Source organism: Artibeus jamaicensis, unplaced genomic scaffold (assembly GCF_021234435.1).
Source record: "Artibeus jamaicensis isolate MK-2021 breed Jamaican fruit bat unplaced genomic scaffold, CSHL_Jam_final contig_787, whole genome shotgun sequence".
NCBI classification, from domain to species: Eukaryota; Metazoa; Chordata; class Mammalia; order Chiroptera; family Phyllostomidae; genus Artibeus; species Artibeus jamaicensis.
Window position 1 is genome coordinate 6505232 of NW_026521972.1, and position 27765 is coordinate 6532996.

The 27765-nt window shown below is 41.3% G+C and overlaps 1 protein-coding gene across 1 annotated transcript; it reads right to left on the reverse strand.

Annotated features, from left to right (window-relative positions):
* Positions 1-5806: 5806 nt before the first annotated feature.
* Positions 5807-26956, reverse strand: STEAP4 (STEAP4 metalloreductase). The gene is made up of 5 exons (XM_037149341.2): positions 26832-26956; positions 11899-12356; positions 10714-11241; positions 9291-9455; positions 5807-7772 (listed from the first exon to the last, which is right to left on the reverse strand). Exons 2-5 carry the CDS (start codon positions 12352-12354, stop codon positions 7509-7511), a joined length of 1413 nt encoding a protein of 470 aa, XP_037005236.1. The 5' UTR covers positions 12355-12356; positions 26832-26956; the 3' UTR covers positions 5807-7508.
* Positions 26957-27765: the final 809 nt, after the last annotated feature.

The following is a 27765-nucleotide window of genomic DNA, read 5'->3' on the forward strand; positions in this document are numbered from 1 at the left end:
TGAGAAGGCACCTCATTTGTTCTAAACAGCAGCATAGAATTCTATTCAGTGAAAGCACCAGAGGTTACTTAAGGAGTCCCAATGATGAACGCTTGAGTTCTTGTCCCTATTGTTTTTTATGATGTTGTCTTTGACAAGAAAAAACCCCCAAAATGAATAGTAATGTCTATTTTTCATCTCGAACATGCTTGCAGGAATATCTATAGGATACATTCTCAGGAATAGGGACCCTGGGTCAAGACTTAACTACACACACTCATTTTTAATTTTGAAAGATGTCACCTGATTGCCATCCATAGATGTCGCTCCCTTTGTGCACTCCGGAGCAATGCGCAAGAATGCGTGTTTCCGTGGCCTCTCCCAGATTGTGTGCTCAGACTCTTGGATTTTTGCCCTTCTAGTAGGTGAGAAATGGCCTCTCAGTGCAGTTCCAGTTTTTGTGCACCTCTTCATAAATGAAGCAGACTATCTTTTTTTATATCAGAGAGCCTTTCCTTGCTGTGGACTCTCTGCTCATACTCTCGGCGCAGGTTCCCGTTGGACTGCGTAGCAGCTGTCGGTGCTGCACTCTCGCCCTGTCGACCTTCGCTCACCTCTAGGAGCAGGAAGCTGCCTGTGTGAACACCTGTGACACTGTGCCCACAGGCTTCTTTTCCTGGCTGCGGTGGCGTGTGCCGCCAGAGTCCAAGAAAAGTCAGAAGGCCCGGAAAGCTAATGCCCTGGAAGCTTTTTATCATCCAATAAAAAATATGGATTTCATGCACCGAACCCCCATTTCTCTTCCCCTTGAAGGAGATATCTCTGAGGTATATTTGACCCTGTCTTTCAGCATTTCCCCGTGGAGTAGGGCCCACGGGGGTCACTGGCTTGAAAACCCCCATTTTGTTCCTTTCCTGTTCTGTTTACTTTCCCATTCCATTCCTTAATAATCATTTCCATAGGAAACTTTGCATTAGAATCCTCGCCTCAGGGGCGGCCTCTGGAGGAGCCGAGCCAAGCCAGGTTGGAGGCCCACCCGTGTGCTCCTCCGCGTGCAGCGTGCAGGGGGCGCTGTGGTTGCCCCACAAGCTGCACGTCTCATAAATCCAGAAACTGAGCTTCAAAGTGTAGAAAGTCTTAGAGCGATTTGATACTGCCATAGTATTTAATCGTGTGGTTTTGTATTTTACACACTCAGACACTATAGTCTGTGATCAACTGGGAAAAGAACAAGCAAAAAATTGGCCTTTATCTTGGGTACTTGCAGAAGTGTTCCTTTAAATGATGGGACCAAGAATGATGGGCGGAAATACACCTAGAAAAATTTTGGTGAGGTATCAGGGATAATTTTCTAGTTGCCCGGAGTACCTGAAAATGGAAGGTTTCCTGTTGGTGGCAGGCAGTGCACACTTCCCGTGAGAAGGGGTCAGGCTGCTTGGCTGGCTCGCTGTTGAGACCACAAAGAATCATTTGGTGGCAGATCCCTGCCATTTTCACAGGTTTTACTACTCTGCCTTAATGAAATGTGAACAGTGATGTTACTTACCACCTTAGTTGTCCAGACCCCCAGGGAGGGGACCTGGTCCCAGGAAGAAACGTCTGTCCTTCCAGAGGTTCTTACTCTGTTCGTTGTCATGGGGCCAATAAACCAAACGGAAGCTGAGCAGTGAGCAGCACACGCTTCATTCAATGCCCAGAGACCAGGCAGTGGAGAAGCAGGAGTTGCACTCACAAATCACCTTCTCTTCCCAGAGAGGTCTTGGGGAGATTATTATGGGGGCAACATAATGAGGGGAGGCACATACACTAGTTTTTCAAGAATGGGCCCAATTCTCCCCCCAGAATTGGGGCGCCACCTTTTTCCTTCCCTTACACACTTCCAGACAGACCTGTGATGGCGCCAGTGAGTGTGTCAGTCAGTCCGTCAGCTAATGTATTATAATCAGGGTGTGATGAGGTTTGTGGTTGGCATGGTGGGCTCTGGTCCTGGTTTTTTTTTTTTTTTTTTTTTTTTTTTTTTAATTCTAGACTTCTGTTGGGTTTTTCCTATAACTGGAATGGAAAGGCAGGTACACAAGGTTTCACTGCTGGGGTCCCACTGCCACGGTGATAGTCACTGTCATTCTTTTCTCTCTCTCTTAACAAAACCAAACTTTAAAAGTAGTCTTTCCTTTTCTCCAAGTGTTCTAATTTATTTGCTTTCTCTCATTGTTTCTTTCCCTTCTCTTTCTATGAAAGAAAAGATTAATAAAAATGAAACTACAGTTGCTTTTTGAACAACATGGGAGTTAGGGGTACCATCCCCCAAGTATTTGAAAATTCTGTTTAACTTTTGACCCCCCCAAAACACTTAACTAATAGTGTTCTGTTGACTAGAAACCTTACCAATGACATTTGCAGTCAGATAACACACATTTGTTATACTGAATTCTTACAATAAAGTAAGCTAAAGAAAATGTTATTCAAAAATTATAAGAAACAAAAATACATTTACAGTATTTATTGAAACTCTGCATGTAAGTGGACCAACACAGTTCAAGAGTCAAATGTAATTCACTGGTTGTGCTTCTTAAAAACCAGTCAACTCTCTAAAATCATAGGGGAAAGTTTAATTCTAGTTGGTCCTGTTCCGATAGTTTTTGATATACTGTGAATTCCATTTCAACAGCCCTTCAGATTTACAAAACTGAGAAACTGGCAACGCTAGGTAATGGGAATGAATCATTTTTAACACGAAGTTTTCTCTACTAGCATTTAAAATACTAAATGAAAGGTGTTAGGAGATTTCCTGGGTGCGTTACCGAATCTCAAGGACAAATATGTCCACGTAGTTCACAAAGCCCTAAGCTGAAGCCAGAGAAGGAAAACATTTGCCTTTCGGCACCTGGAGAAGATCTGTACTCTCAGATCAGCATTTGCACTCTCCTTGGCTGACACTTTGAGTCCTCCAGTTACTGGGTGTTCCCTCCTCCCCCTGAAGAAACAAAGAAAGCTCTCTTTGGTGCCTAGGAAAACTTGTCGCCAGACTGGAGTGGGGAGATTAAAATGGCAGCTACAGCAGAGTTGAAGTCCAAGCCGAAACTAATCTCCTGTCACTATAATATTTAGGGTGCATTAATATCAACGACAGGCTAATGTGGAGTGTTAATGGTAGTGTAATCAGGAATATTTAATGTGCTAATGAGCTTCCTTTAAAATGCTTTTAAAAAGGTTCCACTGTAGTGTATGGATTTGGAGACACTGGGGAGGGCGGCATGAGGGTCCTTCACTGTCTCGTGTTATTGAAAGGGGATGACCATGGTTCAAATCTCACCTCTGCCTCTTATAAACAAAGGCACTCGGTGTGTTCACTGGGTGCCAGTTTCTTCTGAAAAATGGGGATAATAAGAGGTCATACTGACAAGAAAAAGTCCGAGACATCCTAAATTAAATGTCAGCAGGTTGGATGGAGGGAGGAAGAGACAAGAGAGGTTAATCAGTTAACAAATGCAGGTCAAACCGAACAAAAGACTGCTTATGTTCCTGAATGTAGGATGAAACTTTGAAGCAATTTACAAGTGGCTATTTCCCTGATTATTTAAAGAGGATGGCCAAGCAGCCGACCAGCAGGCACCCCTGCATCGTGCTTATGGATGAACTTTCCAGGCTGTTGCCACAACCAGTTTAGAGGGGAAACACTTCCTCCTCATGGACTGTGAGCCTTTCCCAGAACGAGCCTCACTTTTCCTCCTCCCACTGGCTTCCTCCGCAGCTGTCATAAACTCTTTCAAAACAGCTTCCATCTTTCTTTTCCAAGAGTGATGTGTGAAAGGTCTGTCAGCTCCAGGCCTGCGGCATGTCTGTCTGTCCCGCCCGGCCTGGCCTCTGGTGTTTCAGGCTACACACTCCCAGGGCCAGGTCCTTCCCCCCACCCCCTCCCCAACAAAGTCCAATGGCTCAATAAACCTTTTCTTTTAGAAAAACTTTCAGCCTTAAAAGTTTCTTAGTTAACATTTCTTTAGAAAATTGTTTATAAGGATTAAATAAGATAACATATCAGATTTTTAGTTCAGGCTTTACTCATAGTCTTATATACAATAAACATCTTTAAATGCCTCCCAGATTCCCCTGTAGCAGGAAACATGTAGCATCGGGGGCCTTTGTCCTGGCTGAGCTGGGCTGGGCTGGGGGTGCACTTCCCGCTCGTCCATGCTTCCCATTCCTTTCTCCTGTACCCTTGAGCCTTCTCCTCTCTCATTTGGGCCTTTTTCTTACTTCCTCTCATCTGAGAGCTTAGGTCTTCGCCGTGAGCCTCAGGAATGGTATTGCGTAGGAAAATGACTTGTTCTCTTTCTTAAATTTTACTAAAAATCTTTAGAAGAGCAGAGGCCTTTTCTGTGTGGCCATCCTAACTCCTTGTAGGAAGTCAGAGCAGGCTCGTACTAGGATATCTTTGGACTGTGTGTATTGGACGGGTGCTGGGAGGGGTGCCAGTTGTGGTGATGCAGAAGGAGAATCCTGAGCCCTGTTTGCCATTCCGCCCTGATCTGGGGAGGGGTCCCTGCATCAGTATTGTGGCTCTTCTATGATCCCAGACAATAAACGCTTGCCATTCCTAACTGAAGTAGCTTTTAAATAGGGGTTTTTCTAGTCACTTGTAGCTGACACTGGGTTGACAAACCTCTATCAGTTTTTATTTTGCTTTTGAAGGACTGATAACACCCATTAGGGCTGCAGCGGTCTGGTTGGGTGGGAGTTTAATGCCTGGTTCCTCAGACCGAAATTCAACCTGAAGTCCGTCCACTCATGAAGACAGTGGCCCTATCTGATCTGGACAGCAGCCACCCAGGAGAAGAAACGTCCAGTGAAAGGTAGTGTATTCACACCCATGGGCTTGGCCAGCTGAACATGCAGGATATTGGAATGCATCTCTGCTGTGAGCTCAAGCAAACATTGAATGACGCTGGAAATCTGTTAATGTGCTGTAAAACCCGTGTAAGGGCCTCTCCTTTTCCTCATTTCTAAAGGAAGGTATTTTTAGTTCCAATTGCTGGAACTACTGTGATTCAACATCTTTTTATTACTTTCTTTGAACTGCTGATGAGTTAAACCAGAATTAAACAAAGCTACGAAATATTTCTAAAATAATATTTAATGAGTACACATGGACAAAAGCAGGCATCTTTTACAATGTGGAAAACATATAAAAATAAAAGGTCTATGAGCTTAATAAAACTTTTCCCAGAATACAAGAAACACGCCAGTAGTGAAAAAGTTTAGTCTAATTTTTTAAACTGTGGAACAATTTGGATGTGTTAAAAGGAATACAGCTCACCATTTCCATCTCTTCCTAACTCATCCTTTCCTCCTTAAGTAAACCAGAGGAATGGCTATGTTAGGATGGCCAAACTGGGTTGATGGTTTGGAGGGAAGAAAGTTGGGGAGAGAAGAAAAGGAAACTGGCCTTTCTGCTCAGGGTGTGGGGTTTGTAGTGCTTGAGGTTGAGGCTGAGGGTCGGGCCTGGCCATGTAGTGTTATGTCAAAACCACCAGGGGGCCTCTCTCTAACTTCTAGCTTCATGGAAAGCTTTTATTAAGTATCCAGGTAGAGCATTTTTGCTAGGTTAGAAAAGTAGAGTCCGTTTTACTCCAGGAAAGCTTGGTCACCTAGTATTTTCTATTTTTAGTAAAAAATTGTGAAAAAACATATTACTGTGCTACTAAAAAGGAGCATAGTTGACCCAAATGGCTTAAAAATATATATATTTATATAGCATATATAATATATAATGTATATATATATATATTTTAAGCCATTTGGGTCAATATATATATCATTTGGATATATATATATATATATATATATATATATATATATATATATATCAGCCTAGATAGTCCTTAACCAATCTGCTAGCCAAAGGGCAGGCTCCAACGCTTAAACACTTGGCTGTCTGGAATAAAATAGAGCGGATGGGTACTGACATTTTCCCTGTCCTTCCCAGTCACGCTCCAGGGCCGGCACCGCAACCTGTGGCTCTGCTCAAAACCTTCCGGTGGTCTGTGTCCTTGCTGGGTGGGTCAAGGATACAGTGATGGATTGCATATTCTGTCTATCTTCTCCTGATATATTAAGTGAAAAAACATATAAAGTTGAGTATACAGTATAGGTAGAAATATTTTCAAAATTTTTATATAAAAATATCCTAGATTATGAGTGATGTTTTAATGCATTTTAATTATTTTGTATACTGTCATGTAGAATATATGATAAAAGTAATTAAAAATGAGTCTTGTAAAAAACAAATGGTCTTGATAAAGCAGGTGAGAGATGTCAAACCTAAAGCCTTTTTGTTCTTTCAGGATGTGAGAAGATCGTGCAGAAGGCTGCTTTTGGTTCCATGGGGGAGCCAGGAAGGCCGATCCTGGTGAAGGTGATCTTGGAGATGGAGTGGTCCTCAGGGAAAAGCAGAGAGTTGTCTGTGCTGCGGTGAGGGTGTGAGGAAGAACTGGGTGTCAGGGAGCACCCACGGTTCTCACCTGTCTGCCCTAAGACTTCCCACAATTCTCTTTAACTCGTGACTCTGTCACACTTACACATTCATTATGCATTTAATTTCACTGCTTAAAATGATAATGAACTAAGACAAATTGTAGAAGCTACTTTTCTTATGCTAGAAATTCATTTCATAGGGAATTAGTAATGAATAATATTTGGAATACATTGTTTACAAAGCATACCACAATACCTAAATAAAACCAAACCTAATCTAATGTAACTTTATAACATTTATTTAGCTTGCTATTTACAATCCTGTTTTATTTGAACTTTTGTGCACAGGCTTTTATAAACCTTTTCTTGATCACTGTGTATTGAGAAAACCCAAGTGGGTATCCTTTGATTTTTAACTCAGCCTTTCTTGAAGAGGAGGGATCTTTGGACAACGTATATGTATAGATTTATATATATCTGGCCCATACTTCCAATCAACTGTAGTATATTTTTGTTATGTTATATAATAGTTCCCCACTATACATATCAATATTGGTAAAAGCAAAATCAAAGAGCATATTTAACTACAGAATTCGCTATTGCAATATTTATAATCACCTTCATGTCCAAAAAACAACCATAAAACCCTCTTTCCATTCACGTCATTTGCCCTTCCTCTTCAGTCCTACCTACGAAAGCCTTTATCAGTGGCTGCCATTTTACTGTTTTCTCTTTCACTCCACTCAGCCTGTGAACCAGAGAAGGAAGTTGCATGTACTTCCCCTGGAATTTGCAAGACATTAGGTTAGGCATGGTGCCCACAATGAGCAGCTTCTGAGTGTGAAGCCACAAAGCTAATCTGGAGCTCTGGGTGGGGCCTGCCAGCATTCATCACTAACCCAAGGTAAAATGCTGTTCTCTTCCAATCTCTCAAGTTCCCAAAGTCAGGCAACATTTCCTTTGCTGTTCACAAACTTCGGGCCATGCTGGGAGAAAAACGCCTTCTTGGCTAAACGCATTGTTCATCTCTAAAGACTCTGGGAGAATTGAACATTGCTTTAAATATCTGTTTTTCCATTCATTGCCGATTCTGAGAATTTCGAGCTCCTTTCCCATCCCTGTCGGATCCGTGTGAGGATCTTGTCTATACATGGCAGGATGAGGATGAACTTGATGACCAGCACGGTGCAAGGAATGATGAGTGCTATTATGTGAGTTGAAGGAAGACACCACCTGAAACTCGAAGGACTGAGGAATTTCTTTCCACCATATATCAAGGTATGAGCGGTGCACAAGATCAGGGTCAGGTAACCCAGTTTGGACTATAAAAGCAAGAAACAAAAATACGCACATTAACACTGTTTACATTTTAAAGCAAAACACTGTAAGCCAATGAAGAATACTTGTCAACAACAAACCTTTGAAAACGATCTTATTTAGAACAGTTTACTAAGTACTGAAAAAAGCATCAACCCTCGTTCAGGATGATAAATATTTTATTAAAAACAAAATAAATTGTGCTTACAAATGGCATTGTGGTTTCACCTTAACCTGGCTGAATGGGAAAGTTTCCCAGAGTCCACTCTTTTGAGTTTGAATAAATAAGGTGCCTTGCTTCCTTCTTCAGTGGTAAAACTTGTTCCTTGATTACCTTTTTTGGAGGTCAGAGGTTAATAAGACACCCTATGTTCCCCAGTAATATACGTTACTGACTAAAACCAGATACTAAGCTAATTTCTATCATGATAAAGAGAAGTTAGTAAACTTTATTCTTGTCTGTTCTGGCCTAAATACTAAAGCTCAATGTTTATTTCTATCTTAATACCTTGAAGAGAGGTGTTGACATGAGACACTGTGGACTGCATTTGTCCCTGGAAGAAGTGTTAAGACTTATGAAATTCGAATTGTTCTATGAAACTCAAACCAAATATCAGTTACTCATGGTCTATTCCATTACACTGATGCACAATGAGCATGCATCCGGATTATCTGTTAGAACACACTGCTGGGTCATGTGTGGAGTTTCTGATTCATCAGGTCTGCGAAGGCCTTGGGGTTTGTGTATCTAACAAGACTGCAGCTGGTGCTAATGCCACTGGTCCAGGTCCCACACTTATAAACCAGGCCCCACACTGGTTTATAAGAATAGTTCAGGCCCTGGCCGGGTAGCTCAGTTGGTTAGAGTGCTGTCCACATGCAGGTTGTGGGTTTGATCCCTAGTCAGGGCACATAGAAGAATCAATGAATGAATGCTTAAGTAAGTGCAACAAATTTATTTCTCCAAAATTAATCAATTAAAAATTTTTTAGAGAATAGCTAAAAATCCCCTTTAATGAGGTGCCTGGTGGATGTGTGAAAAAACAGCTTTTCCCTGCCACAGACCAGCCTTGAGTCTCGTGCAGTGACAGTCCAGCACATTGTGTTGGTGAGGCTTCGGACCCTTTTAGTACATTGCTTTATAAATCAATGTGTCCCCTCCCTATGGTTGACTTTTGGAAGTAGAAACTTTATCTTTGGGTTTCCTTTCACCTCGCACCGAGTACATCTCCATAAAATGTAATAGTTGTTGGTGTTTTTCACTCTGTACTTGTAGCTGTGGCTCTGGGAGCCAGGAATCTTGAATGCCCTGGGAGGAACCAAACCATTATGGAATCTGCCTTTTGTTACCAATGTTTAACATTTTCTAATTTGAACTTGTTTCAATTGCTACTTTTATGAGATTGCTAGGGAAGTGATGGAGCAAAATGAAAATTCATGCATGGTATGAAAGAAAAATGAGGATGTTTGAAAAGAAACACTCATTTTGCAAATTAAAGTAGATTAAATCTTGAGGTCCTTACCTGGACAAATCGGAACTCTCTCCAGTTGACCATGTTGCTAACTGATGGCAAGGAAGTGATCCCCAAGAGGACAAAGAAGAAAAATCCGAGGATTCCCAAAGATATGTATGAATCATTAAGCCAGGCAGAAGAGGTGCTAAATGGATTTTCTTTCTTGGTTATTGCCTATGAAAAATTATAAGAAATTTAAAAAAATTCAATCTTTAAGTAAACTGCCCAAACTTTCAAGGGGATTGAAAATACCTCTGCATGGTTTATTTATTCAAGGTAAATTATATGATATTTGTTAATAATCATTTGAAAATAATTGTAAATAAAAAAACACTTAGAAATTATTTTGGGGGGGTAGAAAAAGTAATGGTTTTGCTGGAAGTTCATTATGATAGTTGATGCCAGGAGTTGTATAGAGAGTTTTAATTAACCCTATAAATCCTAAATAAGGTAAACATTTACTTAAACCATCTTTACCATATGGTTTCTTGTTCTCCAAGCAAAACTTGATGCTCTCAAACGATTACATCAAGATTCTGTTTTTCTGCTTTATATGCCGATTAGTCACACAAAAAGTTGGGGTTCTTTCTTGTCTGTTCTGTGTAAATCAGCATTGAGTTCATCACATCATAGGTGGAGAGAAATCAGGCCCCTTTAATGTGATTCTCACCCCCAAATTTCCCACGCATTTGTTAGGGAAATAATGTAGGGAAACCTAAGGAAGCACCATCAATGAGTTATTGATGAATACATAAATTTTGACACTGAAGTAAGATTGGCCAAAACCATTTATTTCCTGAGGAGAGCTGATGAGTTGCACTTCCCCTGGGACTGCTTTTAGACTCCTTGAGTTCATTCTTTCTGAATTTTTTGGTTATACAGAAAAGAGTATTTGCCATTTGCTTAGGAAACTGAACAACTGAGGACAATCCCACAAGCCCCAAAATTAATGAAATTATAAGCACTGTTTCGTAACTTTGTTTATATTCTTGTGACACCTGCTGGAACAGCTCCCTTACTTCCAAGATGGTTAGGTGTCAACTTCCGAGAGCAACTGTCAGGCATAAAAACCGAAGCTTGAGAATGCGTCAGTTTACATTCGTTAAACATGTGCAAAGGAACTTAGCTACGTGTCACTAGGCTTCCTGAGCCCTCAGCTCTGTTGGTCTGTCAGGACCCCAGATCTGTGGCAACACAGACCTGGACTCAAGGGAACTGGCAATCTGACTTTCTTTCTCAAGTCAGAGAAATCCTTTCTCAATGATTCATTCAAAAAGCAAAACCAAAAACAGACATAGGGTCTAATTCTAGTTACTGTAAACAATAAAGATACTTAGCAGACTGGTTTTCTCTAATTGTAAAAGAGAATATCATATTGCAAGTTTTTACTTTGACTTAAGGACTAGGAGAGTACAAATGAGCAGAGATTGACCTGGGTAGCAGTTACGTTTCCTATCCTCCATCGGACGTAGTAACGGATAGGAATCACGAGTGTGTAGAGGACGTGGAGGAAGGCAAATCCCAGTCCGAGCAAGCCAAGCTGCTTTCTGCAGAGCATCCAGTGGTCCAGCCAGTCTGGGAATCGGCGGTATTTGGTTCCTCGGTACAGCTGCAGAATGGCAGCAATCACACCAGGGAGGTAAACCACCGCAAGCAGTATCAGCGCCACTATTGGAAAGACGCGATTTGGAATGGAAACGGCTATGCGAAATGTGATGTCTTTCTTCTCTTTAACATACGAGTAGATTACTTCTCTGATAACACAGTAAACAAAAAAGAAGACACACAGACAAGCAGACAAGTAGAAGGGGACCTTCCACATTGGAAACAGTTGCAGGGGGTAGTTCTCGATTTCCTTGGCGGCCCTGAGAGCACCTTGATCCAGCGGAGTCAGCCCAAGAGTCTGAGCTATGTCCATCACTTTCTGCTTGGCTTTGCTATCATTTCCGCAGACAAACACCTGGGTTAAAAATATTTTGTATTTATTTTTCCTTCCATAATTATTTTGAAAAGTCTATACAAGTACTGCTTAGAATGAGGACATGTAGTACTGAACTGCTTTTCAAACAAGGCTGTTGCGTGCACATGTTTAGTGAGATGATGTTTTGAACCTGCACATGGGTGTTGGGTAGTTCAGTGCCAGGGCTCAAGCTGAGTGTGGTTTCGGGCCATCACACTGACAGGGTAGGACTCTGTCTTCCACGTGGGAGCAGCTTGGTGTCTCTCCTGTGACCCTGGTGCCCCAGCACTGGGACTGCTCCAAACCTCCTGGAGGAAAGGGAGCTACTTTTACACAAGGTGATGGAGGGTGGAAAGGATACCCAGCAAAGAGTTTAGGTGTGTGATTTTCTAGTACTAGCAAGAGGACCCCTCGGAGACTTACACCACGGGGGTCCATCAAGCCAAGAGCTTTGCACACAGTGGGAAATAAAGCACAATTGACCAACCCACACATGGTTCAACCCAAGAAAACTAGTCATGGCACATATTAGCGGGGTGGAATATTTAGTGGGTGTTTTCTTTTGGAGGTATATTTTGGAACCTTTGAGGTGAGGGCAGATTTAAACATTCACTTTTTAAAGACTGAGCATGAAGTAAATTTACCGTTTAATCTTACCTGCCGACTTGCATCCAGTGCCCCTGACTGGAGAGCCCAGGCGGAGAGGGTGTTGAATGCCTTCACTACACGGGCTCCCGGCACCAGCTGAGCGAGGTACTCTGCATTGGATTCTGGGTATTGATTGACCTTGAGGTTGTTGCTGACATCGACCAATATTTTCCCTTGGAGAACCTCAGTCAGTGCTGTGAGGAAATCATAATGTTCCCTGTGGATAGCCATGATTATGGTGTCAGATTTTTGAGCTGCTTCTGAATAGCTCAAGACTTCTGCGCCGCTGGGCAGCAGACTGGACATCTTGGGGGTTCGACTCCCAAAAACAATAGAATAACCACACTGGAGCATTCTCAGTCCCAGCGATCTTCCCAAATCTCCAGTTCCAAAAATACATATAGTTTCCCGCTCTTCTGAAGAAATCATAGTAAGAGGAAGTGTATCTGTAGAAGTTTTCTCCATGGCTGAAAGATAATGATAAAACAAATACAAACAAGATATGAATGCTCTGGGCATGGAACAATTAAGAAGAATTATCTCCAGGAAACAGTGGTTGGCTGATGTTATTCTAAACTTCTCATGAATTCCCCACAAAATTAGGAAAGACTAAAAATTGCCATACATATTTTCCTGTATCTTATTTAACAAAATCATTGATAAAAAATGTCTGTTGGATAAAGAGATGCACTGAGAAAACCAAAACACTGGTGGATATTTTAAACTATGCACATGTTTTGCAATGATATTACATTTATCTAACGCTTACAGTTCCAAAATTTTTCAGTCTGCCTGGCTTTCTCCTTGCTTTTCTGTTCTTTTATCCTAATATGTTATTTTTCTCTCTCTTATGCTGGGATGAACATTTGCAAGCAAAATACAGATTTGATCGAATTGCTGGTGTCCTGTAGTGAGACAGGCACTGGGTATATTGTCATGTTCTCACTTGGATCATCTTGATCACTGCAAAGAGAGTGATTCTGGACTCTGTGTTGAGTATTTAGCTACCACATTCATTTACTCTAACCCGCCATGAACTTTTTTTTAAGCAAAGATACTGACTACACCATGCTATTTTTATTGTTTTACCTACGACCAGCAGTGTGCCCTTGAGTAAGTTACTCAGACTCTTTGTGTCTTGGCATCTTCATCTTCTTTTTTAAATCTTCACCCAACGATATGTTTTCATTGATTTGAGAGAAAGAGGGAGGGAGGGAGGGAAAGGGAGACAGAGATGGAGAGGGAGAGGTGGGAGAGACAGAGAGACAGAGAGACAGACACATCGATATGAGGGAGAAAGGTTGAATGGTTGCCTCCTGTTTGCTCCCTGACTGGAATCAAACTTGTAACCTGTTGGTGTAAGTACGGGACAATGCTCCAGCCAACTGAGCCCCCAGCCAGGGCTCGGTGTTGTCATTTTACAATTGAGAGATCAATAGTACCTACTCTGGAGACATCAGGCGGGTCAGATGAATTAGTGTATCTTAAAACAGTTTTTGAGACACAGCAAATTGGCTATGAATAGATTACTTAACAATCTATTAGTACCTAATACCAATCTATTAATTATAATTTAATATAATCTCTATATACCTTCCATAAATTAAAGTTTAATTATGCTTCTCTAACTGCTTTTATTGGAAATATATAAAGTTTGTCTGAAACAGCATGCACTGATTCTTATGAAATTTCTGCTCTACTCACTTATTTCTTGTAAAGAAAATCCTATATGACATGGCTTTAGAGCATATGAATTTATCAAAATGTAGCTGTGAAAACAGCTCAAGTGTGAATTTCTCTCATAATTCTTCCACATTTTGTTTTAATATTTCTCTCTTAAAATGCGGCTTGGCAATCCAATGTAACATACGTGGGCTGTTATCCCCACCATTAGAATTTATTTTCACTCCTTACCCTTCAGAGACATCACTGGGAAAATTAAAGACTCAAAACCAGGAAGGAGATGTTAAATATCACTGGCTGACAACAAAGTGAAATACAGTTATTCCACTGGGCAGTGAGTTACTCGTGATCAAGTTGCAGAATTTCTTAGGTTGACAATTGTGTTGACCACATCTTTAGTTCCACCTCAAGTCCTCCCAGTTCTGTTTGCAGTCCTGGGCAGTCACTGGGTGCTGCCTAGCTTCCAGTGCCTAACAGAGGCTCACTTTGGGCTGCCCCACCTTCTACCTCTTGATCTTGTCCTGGGGCTCTTCTGGCACCTGTACCTGTGCAGCACTCAGACGTGTCCAACCCGGGGGCACCCATAGACCAGCGGGATCAGGACTCCACAGATCAGTGGCTCCCTTTCATCTTCTGGCACCCAGTTCTGACGAATATAACAAGGCTCCTCGGGGAGTCCCACTGGGTCAGAGCACCACTGCTGTACCTGCACCAGTGGCCAGCCTGACACCCTCTCCCTGCCTTTCCCACCTCCCCTGGTTTGTGCTCCTGGCCCCTCACTCCCACTCCCTGAGTCACTTCCCTAATCAACTATCTGCACACAAGCCTTTGTTGCAGCTCTGCTTGCTAATCAACCCAGGAAAATACAACATTTTGACTATTTTTTATGAAAAAAGAAAAATGATTAGACCTAAGATTACCATAACTGAAATGATGAAATAACATGTAAAACACAAAAAGTTAGTTACTTATTGGGAAGAATCTAATTTCTAACTCTTGGGGAAATATCCTAATAACAGGAGTATGTAAAAATGAGAGGTATGCGCACTCTCAACCACGAGAGGTCATTTTACAATAAGTGCTACGTAAAGGAGGAAGTCACACCCATTGCACACTGTTTGTAACTGAAAATACCTCGTGTGTAAACATGAAATTATGGAGGTAGAAGGGTTTCTTGCTTAAAAACTTTTTTAAAAGTTTCCTAGTCCTGATTTACTCTTAAATGTAGGATGGAAGGAATAAAGAAAATGGGAGAGGTGGTGAACAGGAAGCAGAGTCATTAAGAGAAAGATGGATTAAAATAGTTACAACATAGTGGTCTCCTCTCTCTCCTTGACCTCTTTCTAAGCCTCAGTTACATAACAGGAAATGCAACAAGAATATCTCCTGGTTTGGAAAATCTCCAGGACTGGGTTTGCTTCCTATGGAAGCAGTTCTCAGACAGTCTTCATGACAAGAGAGCCAGGCAGGTAATGTGATCCCACAAGATATTTGTAGAGATTAGAGACTGGCAACCAATGACGCAAATGCAGAGAGAGCCAAGATGGCTGCCAAAGCCACGGTAGCAGGCACCACTGAGATGCATGTATGTGTGTGCGTGCATAGGTGTGAGATATGAGGGGCCAGGTGCTGAGAAAGTAGAGTCTTGTTTATCGTCTCCCTCCATCTGCAGATCCTATCCTGGGTTTTGGGAAGCTAAGGCAGGATTCTTCTTAGATGTTCCTAACTTGGCATCCCATGAGGATGCTGGAGTCAGTCTGGTGTGTATGTGTGTTAGCTTCTCTCACCTCCCAGAGGCCAGGCCACTTCCAGCTTCAGAAGATTTTAGTATAATAAAACCATGGGAATGTCCAAATAGGATTACAAAAATTGCATCTGTTAAACGCTTATGCTTAACAAATCAGTGATATCAACAAAAAATCTTTCCATCTGAAACAATTACAGACTCATAGAAAGTTGTAAAGATAGTACGAGGCCCCTGTGCAGCCTTCTTTCTCCACTTCCTCTGATAATGGAAAAAAATAAAATGGAGTAAGCATTGCTACGACAGTCACTTCATGTAAAACAGAGTCAGGAGACTACCAAGGAAGTGAGGCCTGTGCAGATGTTATGAATCAGTTCTCAGTTGTGCCCAGTTGCTAAACTTGTTGCTAAACTCACGTCAAAGATGACTCACAAACATCCTGGAACAACAACTGCTCTGTGGGCACATAAGGACTTGACCTTCTCCTTGTGGCTTTACCCCCTGGTTTGCATATCTAACCATCTCTGCTAACCTAGCCAGCAGTCTTTCATTTACATGAAAGAATTACACCTTATGGTAATACGCCTTTACAAACTCTGCCTTTGTTCTCTCTGGAGGGCAGCTTGGGTTGTTGCTACCTGAGTCTGTGTCCCAGGGGTTCGAATCTTTTAAAACTCCAAATAAGCTCTTAAATTCTTTTACATACTCGGATCTTTATTGGTTAACACCTGCAATGGTTACACTTTACATACCTATGGTACAATAGCAAAACCGGGAAACGACATGGGTGTAAAGTGTATGCCTAGTTCTATGTCATATTATTCTGAGTGTAGTTGCCTCTACCCACTGCCGCAGTCCGGGCCAGAACCTTCCCAGCAGCACCCCTTCCTGGTGATGCCCCGCTCCTGTCCTCTGCCTCCCCTGGTCCCTGGACACCATCAACCTGTTGTCTAACTTTATAATTTTGTCATTTTGAAAATGTTATATAAATAAAACCCCACAAAATATAAATTTTCTTGGCTTTTTTTTTTTGGTCACTTAGTATAATGCCCTTGAGATCCATCTAAGTTGGCATCTGTCAATAGTCTGACCTCTTCCTTTGCTCATTTGCTACCTGTATGTTTTGTTTGGTAAAAAGTCTCTGGATGTCTGATTTCATTTTCTAATTGGATTGTTTGTTTTTTAACTGTTGAGTGCTTTTAATTTTTTATGTATGCTAGATGTGAGTCATTTGGAAGATATACGGTTTTCAACTATTTTTCCCCAGTCTGTAGCTTGTTTTCTCATCATCTTTAAAGTGTCTTTCACAGAGCAAAGGTTTTTAACTTTGATGAAATTTATTTTTTTGGATTGTACTTTTGATATCATATCTAAGATTTTTTTCCCTAAGCCCTAGGCCCTCAATATTTTCTTCTAAAGGTTTTATAGTTTTATATTTTACATTTAAATTCATTATTCATTTTGAGTTAATAGTTGAGTACAGTGTGAGATTTAAGCCAAGATTCATTTTTTCCCTATCATTTGTTTAAAAAAAATTGCCCTTCACTGAATTGCTTTTCACCTCTGCAAAAAATTGTCTGCTCCTGCGTGGGTCTGTGTTTGGGCGCTCTGTCCTGTCTCGTGGCCCGAGTGTCTCTCCTTTGCCTGTGACTGTAGCCTTTGCCTTTGACTGTAGCTATACAGTGAGTCTTAGAATTGTGTAGACTGATTCTTCCCCTTTTATTTTTTTATTTTCAGAACTGTTTTAGATATTCTAGTTACTGTGCCTCTCAATATAAGTTTTAGGATATCTGGTATATATATATATGTGTGTGTGTGTGTATAATGCTTATACTTAACAAATCAATGCTTTTTAATGTAATCCAAAATATATAATGCAACCTATTTGTCTTGTTTAGGAGGTAATCTCATGATGTTTTAAATATTCATTCATACTAAAGCATAATAGCCATGTACAGATTTCTGATAAACAGCTACAAAGTTAAAGTTGTATAATGGACTTATTTTCATCCTAGCAGTATATTTCTGTATATTCACAGACCTCATTTAGAGAATATACCAAAATAAAATTTTAAAGTCCTGGTGTATCAGCAGCCAGGGACAAATGGCCCTTTCACCCTCCACAGCCCTGGAGTAGACCCATTCTCCATTCCTCTTAGAAAGAAGAACAGGGTTCAGCCATCCAGCCATGCCCTCTGAAAGGTGGCATGTTCTTGCCTTGCTCTTGGAACACAAACTATTTGTTTCCCCTAGTGTTTTCCTGGAATAAAGGAGAAAATATATAAATACTTATGTATGTAAGACCAGTTGTAGAAGAGAAAAAAAAGGAAAAATCTTCCTCTTGGTGGTGCAGATAGGCCTGAAAGAAGAAATTAGCTTTAATGGATTCCTCCTGTATCTTTTATTCTGAGAAACCCACAAAAAATACAAATTAAGGTGAATTGTGTTATGTAAAGGTTCAACCTTATTTACATTATTAGAAGTCTTATTTGTTTTTAAGCTCACCCAATTTTACATATATATGCATACTTAAAGCGCAAAAGTGTTTCACATAAAAAAGGTTTGGAGGTAATCATAAAAACAACTCTCAACACGCACACTGTGGAGTAATAGAAATAGTGTGCTGAGAACCATAAGAAAATCATAAGTAGACAAAGAAAGACACCCCCTCCCCACCCCCACCACAGAGCTGGGTTTAGAAAGGAATGGAAGGAGAAGGGGGCTGGTGGTACGGGCAGACGTCTTTCTGGCATTCCTTTTAATCTTTCCTTCAATCATCAAAGCAACTGCTTAGAATCAGTACGGCTTAGAGATGCAAATACCTCTGTCAATGTTTACTAGAGAAGTGCATGTTTCTCAGCCCTGGTGCACACTGGAATCACGGGACAGCTTTCACAAAATACTGATGACCAGACTCTTAAAGTCTGAATCAATTGGTCTAGAGTAGAGTTGGGGATTTAAAAAAAAATTTTATTCCATTTTTTAAAATTTAAAGCTTCTTCAGATGATTCTACTATAGAGCCAAGACTGCAAACCATTGCCTGCTAACTTTCAGTGGTTCTTTTCCCTGATGAAAATCAGCTGGGCAACTAGTACATGCTAGGGCCTCACCTGTTGAGATTCTGAATCAACTGATCTAAGGGAGAGCTCAGACTTAAAAAAGAAGAAACAACAACAACAAATAAAGCAATCAATTCTAAGGAGCACCCAGGGCCAAGAACCACAAGGAATGTAAAGGCTGACACTATCTTCTTTGAAGAGGGATGGTGGGAGGAGACGGAGGGAGAACAGTGTGTCAGTGAGCGTGTAAGGGGGGTGTAGAAACCTTTTACCTGCTTTACAGTTTCCCCCTAAGTAATCATTGACTGGGTCTGAGTATCTAGAATCTTCATGTTATGAAACCCAGAGGCAAGAAGGGTGTGCCGGCCCCACGAAGAAGTGAGTCAAGGGAGTGAGACTCACCACTTGGTGTCAGGCTGCAGGTAAGTTTTGCTCTGTACCTCTTGCAAGGAAACCTTGAAGATCTGTCTTCCATGAGCCGCAAAGTTATAGTATGATTAAATCCATCACTTGCCCTGGTGGAGGGCTCAGTTCATCGGAGGGTCGTCCTGCACACCGAAAGGGTGCAGGTTTGATCCAGGTCAGGGCGCCTACCCAGGTTGGGGCTTTGATCCTTGGTGTGGGTGTGTATGGGAGGCAAGTCAGTGTTTCTCTCACATGAATGTTCCTACCTTCCTTCCTCTCTCTCTAAAATCAATAAACATGGCATTGGGTAAGGATTAAAAATAAATAAATAAATAAACAAATCCATTCATAAATCTACATCAGTCTCCTTAATAGCCACTCTCACTTAGGGCACACAGTACCTCGTTTACCGTTTGGATAAAACCTTCGTGTAAGACATTCTCCCCCCTTTAGAGAATTCAGCTTTGAATTCTGAAATGATTGTTCGTACAGGATTTTGAAATCCTCAGGCAGTACGTCCTTCGGACCGGCCCCACCCTTGGGTGTGGAAGCACACAAAGCAGTGTTCTGGCCCGTCAACATCCAGGGAGTTGGAATGGGAATGATGCGTCTAAAGGCTGTGAGATGCGACAGGACTTTTCATTTTAATTTCATTCCTGCAAACGGAATTTTTTGTTTTTGTTTATGTTTTAGTCCTTCTGTTTTATTATTCCTTTTGAATTTCAACCTCAAAGTCCCACATGACATATATATATGACACATGACATATATATATATATATATATATATATATATATATATATATATATATATAGTGCTGAAGCCCATCAATCCATTTTTTTGTTTTGTCTCAAGGTATATATTGGGCTGGAGGAAGCTCTACAACCATGCCAGCCTTCTTGTGATTCGGAGCATTTGTTTGTTTCCTTAATCCTCACTTGAGGATGTGCTCATTGATTTTAGAGAGAGAGGGAAATAAACATCAATGAGAGAGAGAAACATTGATTGGTTACTTCTCATATGCACCCTGGCTGGGACTGAACCCGCAACCTAGGTATATGCCCTGACCGGAAACTGACCTGTGATCTCTGGTTTTACACAGCAGTGTTCAAACGGACTGAGCCACCCTGGCCAGGGCCAGAGCATTTGTGTGGATATATCCCAGGGACAATTGGACAACTGGAAAGAAAAAAAAACTACACTAACATGTGAACCCACCTCCTTTACTCACTGAGATACTATACTCATGTATTTAGTGAGATCAGGGCTGTTTAGGGAAAGCCAACGTTCACATTTGAGCATATACATTAGTTTACTGACAGGTATACTTCAGTCAAATCAAAGGACTTCGGTTTAAACAGGCCACTGGTTACAGTTTAGGAAAAAAATGACTGCATGCCCACAAAAATCAGTGGCTTTTTCTACCAATTTTTTTTTGTGGATGGTTCAGTTGTCAGTCTATATGTTATTTGACAATACAACAGTATATTTATTATTTTAGTCTTGTAGTTAGAAGTGGATCTGTTAGTGATAGCCATAGACTAGCAGAAATATATCATTTAAAGCTCTTAATCTAAATAAAGAAACCGCTGTAGGTAGGTGCTTTAAAAACTAATTATTTCAATTGTTTTGTGAGAAAATGTTATGTGCCTCATAGCAATTAATCTGCTGATGATTAGTTTTTGTGCTACCCACTAGAATGACATGAAAGGAAATAATCTTATTTGGTACAGTTTCATTCAGTTGCAAGAGCATAACTAAATATGACCTTTACGTTAACGTTCTGTGGGGCTATACCCTTCCATGTGAATTGCTAATAATCAGAACCAGCGAGGGCTTGTGCTGCAACTTAAATGATTCTGTTAGTAACATTTCCTTACCATCAAATGAACTACCAAGAAAGCAAGGTAATACAGACCTATAGTACCTATGTTAATTGTACTTTAGGAAAAAATACTTCTAATTTAAATTCTTTGGTGAAATTCTAGTTCAATGAAAAATCTTATTAATATATGTTTTCACATTTAAATCTCAGCTGCACCTATCAAGATAAATGGAGATCGTTTTCTGATTCCCTGGCCAAGAACTTCATTAGGTAAGTTCATTATCCACTGTCTATGCCAGTTAGTTCACTTGATGAAAGCCCGGGACTCGAGACAGCAAGGCCAGGAATTCAGTCACATCTGAGTTCATTTACCTTGACCTCCATTTACACTGGAATTCCTGAACAATTTCTTTCAAATCTGTGGCTCACCAAAGATTCAGCCCGAGGGCCAGGACCTGAATTGTCACCACCAGAAAAACAACTCCCGGTGACTGAGTGGCATTTGGCCTGTATACACAATGTGGCCATTGCTGACTGAGTGATCTGGTGATCACAACAGTCCACTTAACATTTAGTGTAAATTAGTAGGTTTTGCTTTTCTAGGACTATAGTAGTCAGAGATATTTAGGGAGCGATTTAATCATTTTGATTTTGAATTAATTTTGTTTAAATTAATTTCCCATGAATAGTCATTAATCTTTACACTGAGGCGACTAGGAATTATCTGTCTGGTAACTGCCAAGTCAGTCTGAGGGCTGGAGCAGTTTTGCTGTGGATCCGATCCCACCGCTTGAACCCCCGCTGCTGGGAGAACTCCATTCTGCTTCAGTTACCATTTTTTGAAATCTCCTGGGGGTGGTTCATAGGTTCTTATGAACACAGTTCCCTTCACCTTCTTCTGGAAACCGTTTTCTTACATTTTCAACCTGGTTCTCAGAGGCAAGGACTCGCAGCAGCCACAGAACCCCTAATGTTTTCCAAGTTCAGCCTGAGCTGCAGGGCCAGGCCTGGCCTTAGAGCTGCTGTTTCTCCCCTCAAGGCAGAAGGTGCTCTGGAAACTCCCTCCCCTTCCTCCACTACGCTCCGATAAACAAACCTGAGTGCAGTGCTGGTTGGTAAATATTTTTTAAACAAACCTTCTAATTCCTAGGTTTTATTTATTTATTTTTATTGTTGTTCAATCACAGTTGTCCCACATCTTTCCCTATTGCTCTACCTTGACTCCCACAGTCTATCCCCACTCTGTTGTCGGTGCCTGTGGGTCCTCCATTCATGTGCCTTGACTTGATCTTTCTGCTTCTTTCCTCCCCATCATCCACCTCCACCCCCTCTGGCTACCCGTCGGTTTGTTCTTTATTGTCCTGACTCTGGTTCTATTTGCTTGTTTGTTCGTTTTGTTGCTTAGATTTCACTTACAGGCAAGACCATGGGGGTGTGGCCAGAGCCAGCTTGTTAGCTGAAAGCTTGAAATCATCTGTGAGGGGAATTTTTATACCATGGAAATTAGCTAATGCTACAAATTAGGATTTTTTTTCCCCTCAGAAAGCTGCTTTTCAGCCCTCCACTGGAGATTTATTGCTCACCCCTTTCTCCCCAAGACGCTGGTGTGTGATCATAGAAATGGAAAATAATTGGGCTGTCAGAATGATTCATTCTTTCAATCCTGACTCTGCATGTTAGGCCGAAATCTCTTTCCTTAGGGATCTCTCTCCTTGAAAGGCTCCTAGATTCTTAATCAAAACAGTATCCGTGTGGCTCCCTCTACCCCAGGAGGGGTCCCACATTCTCTCTGTCCTACAAATGGAGTTCACACAATTTGGGCTGTAAGTCTCGTACCACTGTTACACTCTTGGTTTTCTCAGGAAGATACGTGCAGGGTCCTTTTTGTGTACCTGCATCCCCAAACACATATCTTCCAAATCTTCCAATTTCCCACACATGCCTTCAAAGAAATGAAGAAAGAAAGAAAGAAAGAAAGAAAGAAAGAAAGAAAGAAAGAAAGAAAGAAAGAAAGAAAGAAAGAAAGAAAAAGAAGAAAAGGAAAAGGAAAAGGAAAAAAAGAGAAAAGTCCCTCAAAGTTCGGGATCTCAGTCTAGGGTAAGCAGCTAGTACCACACTTTCATTAGAACCGCAGCGAGCGGTTTACCAGCCCACTAACCGCTTTCTGCTCTGTCTCCTTCCACTTCCCACGCCACGCATGTCGGGGTGGCTGAATGGGATGAGGAAGTCACTTTGGCACTTGTGTACTGAGATACTTTAGTACTGGGAAGAAATAACTAGAAGCATAGTAGTTTTTTATAAGAACAATTTGATACAACTTAGTTCTCTTGAACTCTTCAATAGGCTTTATATCTTAAGACATGCCTTGAGATATTACAGAAAAGCTAAAGTGTTTTTTGCTTAAGTTAAGCTAATTAAAACCTTTAGAAATTCAATATTCCATTTTTTATGACCTCAGTTAAATGCCTTAATTGTATTAAGTCAGTCTTCAAAATGAATCACTCTTTAAACTGAATGAGACTCCCAAGTATTACAAGTTGACTATGAAACTTACCCACTCCGGCAATATAATAGGGTTACTAAAAATAGGGTTAATGCCTTATTTTTAAGGTTCCCTTGGAGAAGAAACACCAAGGTTCCTGCAATTTCTTTCCCCTTTAAAAAAATTATTTATTTAATTGTTGTTCAAGTACAGTTTTCCATTTTTTACTCCCATCCCAGCCCACCCCCCCCAGTGCTCCCCACCTCCCTCCCATTTCTACCTCCCTTAGATTTTGTCCATGTGTCCTTTATACTAGTTCCTGTCTTTCTCCTTTTTAAAAATAGTTACAATAATTCCCACTCTTTACTCTGAATGTACTGTACAATATGAAGCAACCTCATGCTTCTCCCCAAAAGGCAGGTAGTTGAACTCTGAACCCCTGATGGTATTAACCAGTACAGTACAGGGGACCTCCATGCTCATAACCTGCTATTCTCATAATGATCGGCATCTTCACAAATAAAAATCCGTGTCACCAACAATAGCTTGGTAGGAGTTCATGTTTTTGACAGAATTACTGCACAGCCCCTTCGTGCCACGCACCGTTCTATATGCATCAGGGGTGAGGTGATAAATGAGACCCTCCTGGTCCTCAGGGTGTGTCCGTCATGGGGAGAAAGAGAAACATCAAATGTGCACAACGCAGTGTGTGAGGACCTGAGTAGAGGAAAGTGCAGCGTGGGTCCCAGGCCAGAGGAGGGGCACTAACCTACCTGGGAACTAGGACAAGAAAGTTTATCAAAATTTGTGCAGAATGACGTTGGCCACTAATAAGCTGGGCTCAAAGCAGTTTCCACACCTGGTCAAAAGAGCAGGCAGAATTAAAGTGCATAGGCATTGTCGATAGCTAATCGGCCCCTCCTATCACCGTGCTCCTCAGGGTTGGTGCCATTGCCACAGATGACGAGGACGGGATGGAAGTGTATTCGGTATTTGCAGTGGAGGCCAAAGAGACTATCTGGTTTGTGTTCTAATAGCCCTCTAATTTCCAAAGAGGTGCGGTATGTAGTTATATTAAATTATCTCTTAGCTTTCTGTACACTCAGAATGATAGTTCCTAACTTTTTGAAACTGTGAACTTTCTTTCCTCCTGACATTAGGATTGAGCTCATAATCTATATTTAAAATAAATGTATTCCTCGTCAAGCTTTTCAGAAATACATGACTGTCTAAGTACAATGTGGTAAGACCACTCCACATGTACGTGGTTGAATAAACTCTCCTAGAACACTCTGGAAAAAGCATTTGGAATAGATGTCGATCCCCTGCTTAGTTCATTAGAGTAAAAATCTCCTTTTACTAGACTTGCATTCTTTCTGCAGTGATAGATTCCCAAAAGATGATTTTCAAATAGTGCAAACACTTTTTGTTCTTTTTTTCCTTAATGGTTTTGGAAGAATACATTGTTTCTATATATAAGTCAAGTATGTTTTCTTATCATGTATTATTTTAAGCATTAATTATCCTTTAGTTATTTACCTAGCTTTATTTCTCCCAGGACTGATTTCTTCTTTAAAAAAAAAAAGCATTAATTCTAGTCATTTTGGAAATGACCTAACAGTCATTGAAAATACTTTGAGTCTGTTTTAACACGTCATGGGGAACTGCTCAGGAAGTCTTCATAATGAACTAATGACCTAGTTAATTCTCTTTGATGTACAAAGTACAGTTAAACAGGTGATTTCTGAGGTCTTGTCCTTGTAAATCTTATTTTTACTATCTCTGGCCTAACAATAACTCCAAGAAAAAGTCCCACCTAGAAAAACCTTATTCCTAGATTTTTTTTTATAGTAGGAATTAAAGGCAGGTGTGGACGCAGACCCTTATCAAGTGACCTGTCCCCCAGAGGACAACTGAGAGGAAGCCTGCCCTAAGGTGCCTTAGCAAGTCTTCACACTTGAAGGGTGGCTGTGATTTCTTCACTAGCAGCTTATTAGACTTACTAAGATTTTGAAAGGAAATCATTTTTAAACAGCAGTTTGCACGAGATTCAAGGGGCTTAAAAAGAACTCGATGGTGAGGCTTGTGCAATGCTGAACTGTGTGTCTGAGGGGGACTATGGCACTAGCTACTGAGGAGTCTTTAAAAGAACAATCTGCATCCTTTTAATAATGGTAGCGCCATACAGGGGCGGTTCTTCAGGAAGCAGGGAAATGCAGAGTGACTGCTCAGGGGTTCTTTAATTTTGAAATTCTATGACAAGTGAACCCCTTTTTTTAAAACGCAGTTTACAGCAAGACTCAAGGCCCAGTGTATTCAACTTACTTAACAGGCTTATAAAAATCTGCGTGGTTACTTCTAACAAAAGCTAGCAAGCGTAAGCAAGGCAGGAGTCTGGAAATTGTTCTCAAGTTAGGGGTTAGGCCTTGTACTCAGTGGTTTCTGAACCTCAAGTTGCTATGTGAACTCCATTCAGAACCATAACGTTGCCAAATGAAGAAAGTGCTATTACCCAAGCCCTCCATACACACGTACTTGTTACCATAAAAACCTGACAAGCAGAGAGGGCTTTGTCCCATTTAATGGGTTGACAGTGTTTGCCGTGCAGCTGGAATTTCATACCATGCTCAGTCCCAGCATCCTGAAAAACTGGGAGTTTTGCGAAAGGCTGTATCTCAGAAAAGTTACTACTTCAAACAGATGTGCCATTTTATAAAAGTACACCTACTGTATCAGAAAAAAATGTCCTTTAGTGTCAGTGACATTTATGAGCCATTTATAGGGAATAGGACATTCTGACATAGCAAGGGAGGTGGTTTCGAAAGCTGAGGGTGTTCTCTGAACGATACGCATGATAGAAGATACTTGCATGGGAAGAGACTCTCCATTAATGGGTAGTTTTCCTGTATGAATGAAACCTGCATTATTATGAAGACAGTAATTACCTATAACATTAATAAGGTTGTCAAAATACTCATGCCTGCAAGCATCTTTAGTCATGGATTTTCACCTTGTTAGAGTTGGACTTTGTGGGTCCTTAGGCCAATGCTCTTCTATCTTACCTATGCGGAAATGGGCTGAGGTGTGGAGCTTCTAGTTAGAACCAGAAATAGAATTCTCCGACCTCTTCTCCAGTTCTCCATCCAGAGAAAAAACTACTTTCTTGCTGCCTCTGGACACATGGAACCATGGCTTAATTTACTCTTCCTAATAAAGGTACATTTCAAATAACATTTCTCTAGCAAAGCAATCGCCAAACTATAGAAGGAAATTTAAATCAAGATCGAGGGTGGAATTGGTTGCATATATCAGGGCAAATTTCAGCTCTTGGTCAAGAAGTGACCTCAGATCTGAGGCTGCAGAGATTGCCCAAACCACATTCTTCTAGGCTTCCTTTTCAAGAGCACCGCAAGATTGCTCTTCTCCAGGACTGAGATACAGAGAGGAATCCAAACCCCTAACTTTCCCTTGGAACTTCTCTGCACCTTGGTGTAGAGATAAGTGATAAAAAGCCAGGAAGCTAGAAGCTTGCTGAATTGCTTAACAGATTGAGCGACACCCTTGGCTGGCCTTTCCAGGGGCAGGGTGTGGGGGCGCGCTGGGACGTTTGCCAGCTCCTTCCAGTGCCAGCGAACTTGGGGAGTGGGGTCCTGAAAGGAGGTCCTTAAAGTTGGCTGAAGCAGATGAGGGAGGCAGGCGCTGTGGCAGAAAGTACAAGGCAAATAGCCAGCAACGTGACCCACCTGTGGCAGGGGTGCTTCCAAGCTGCTACGGTCTAGGAGAGTTGCAGCTTGGCCCGCAGCTGGCTGGGCTGGGTGGGCGATACTTCGCAGAGCTGCAGCTCAGGGCTGAGGCTCACACTTCTCACCGGTATAAGAAGGCAGAGAGGGGAGGGAGGGGAGGGAGGGCCCGAGGGAGGGCCCGCTAGATTTCGCAAGAGAAGTGGTGAAGTAAAGCATTTCCAGGAAGACTTCAAATTGGGAATCCCGGGCGGCAGGACGGACCAGAACTTCCTGTTCTGCCACTGCAGTTTTTGCTACACATGCTGCCGCTAATCTCTGGCTAGTGAGGTTTCTAAGGGTTTTCCCCAGAGCCCTTGGGATCTGTGCATCCCAGGCAGGGCGGGGCTCAGAGGCGCTGAAGAGGACGTCTTTATGAAGGTTCTCTTGGAGTAGCCGGGAAACACCACCTAGTCTAGGCTTCTAGGTATTTCTCTTCTTGCCTTCTTGTCTAAATTGAGACAAGCAATTTACTGTAAAAGGCAAGAGTGTTCTCCCTCTGCCTGGAAGCCCTGGGCTCTTATGGGGCTCAGCTTGGATGATCTTGATGTTTTAATTTAGGTAGAATTAAATCATAAAAAAAAAAACACAACCAAATGAAGGATAAGGGTGATGATGAGGATACCTTATTGTTGATATATAACTATATAATATTGCATAAAAATATGCAATAATATACAGGGTCTGGCAGTAGTAATGCCTTGTGTGTGGTTGGTAGGGTAATGATACAGAGGTAATAATTTACAGTTTTAATTTGAACATTTTTCCTACAATGTCATATGGTGTGCTTGAATGTGATAGTGTTATGTTACAGAATTACATGCTTATGATTTTGTAATAAAAGATTTTGTAATAAAAAAGGGGTGTTATTTGTACCAGACCCTGCATATTGTATGAT

Coding starts and splice junctions, on each gene's coding strand:
- STEAP4 (XM_037149341.2), bottom strand. CDS start 12,354: ATGGAGAAAACTTCTACAGATACACTTCCTCTTACTATGATTTCTTCA. Junction 11,242..11,898: donor CACTGGATGCAAGTCGGCAG/GTAAGATTAAAC, acceptor TTTTTAACCCAG/GTGTTTGTCTGCGGAAATGA. Junction 9,456..10,713: donor GAAACGTAACTGCTACCCAG/GTCAATCTCTGC, acceptor AATTTTTCATAG/GCAATAACCAAGAAAGAAAA.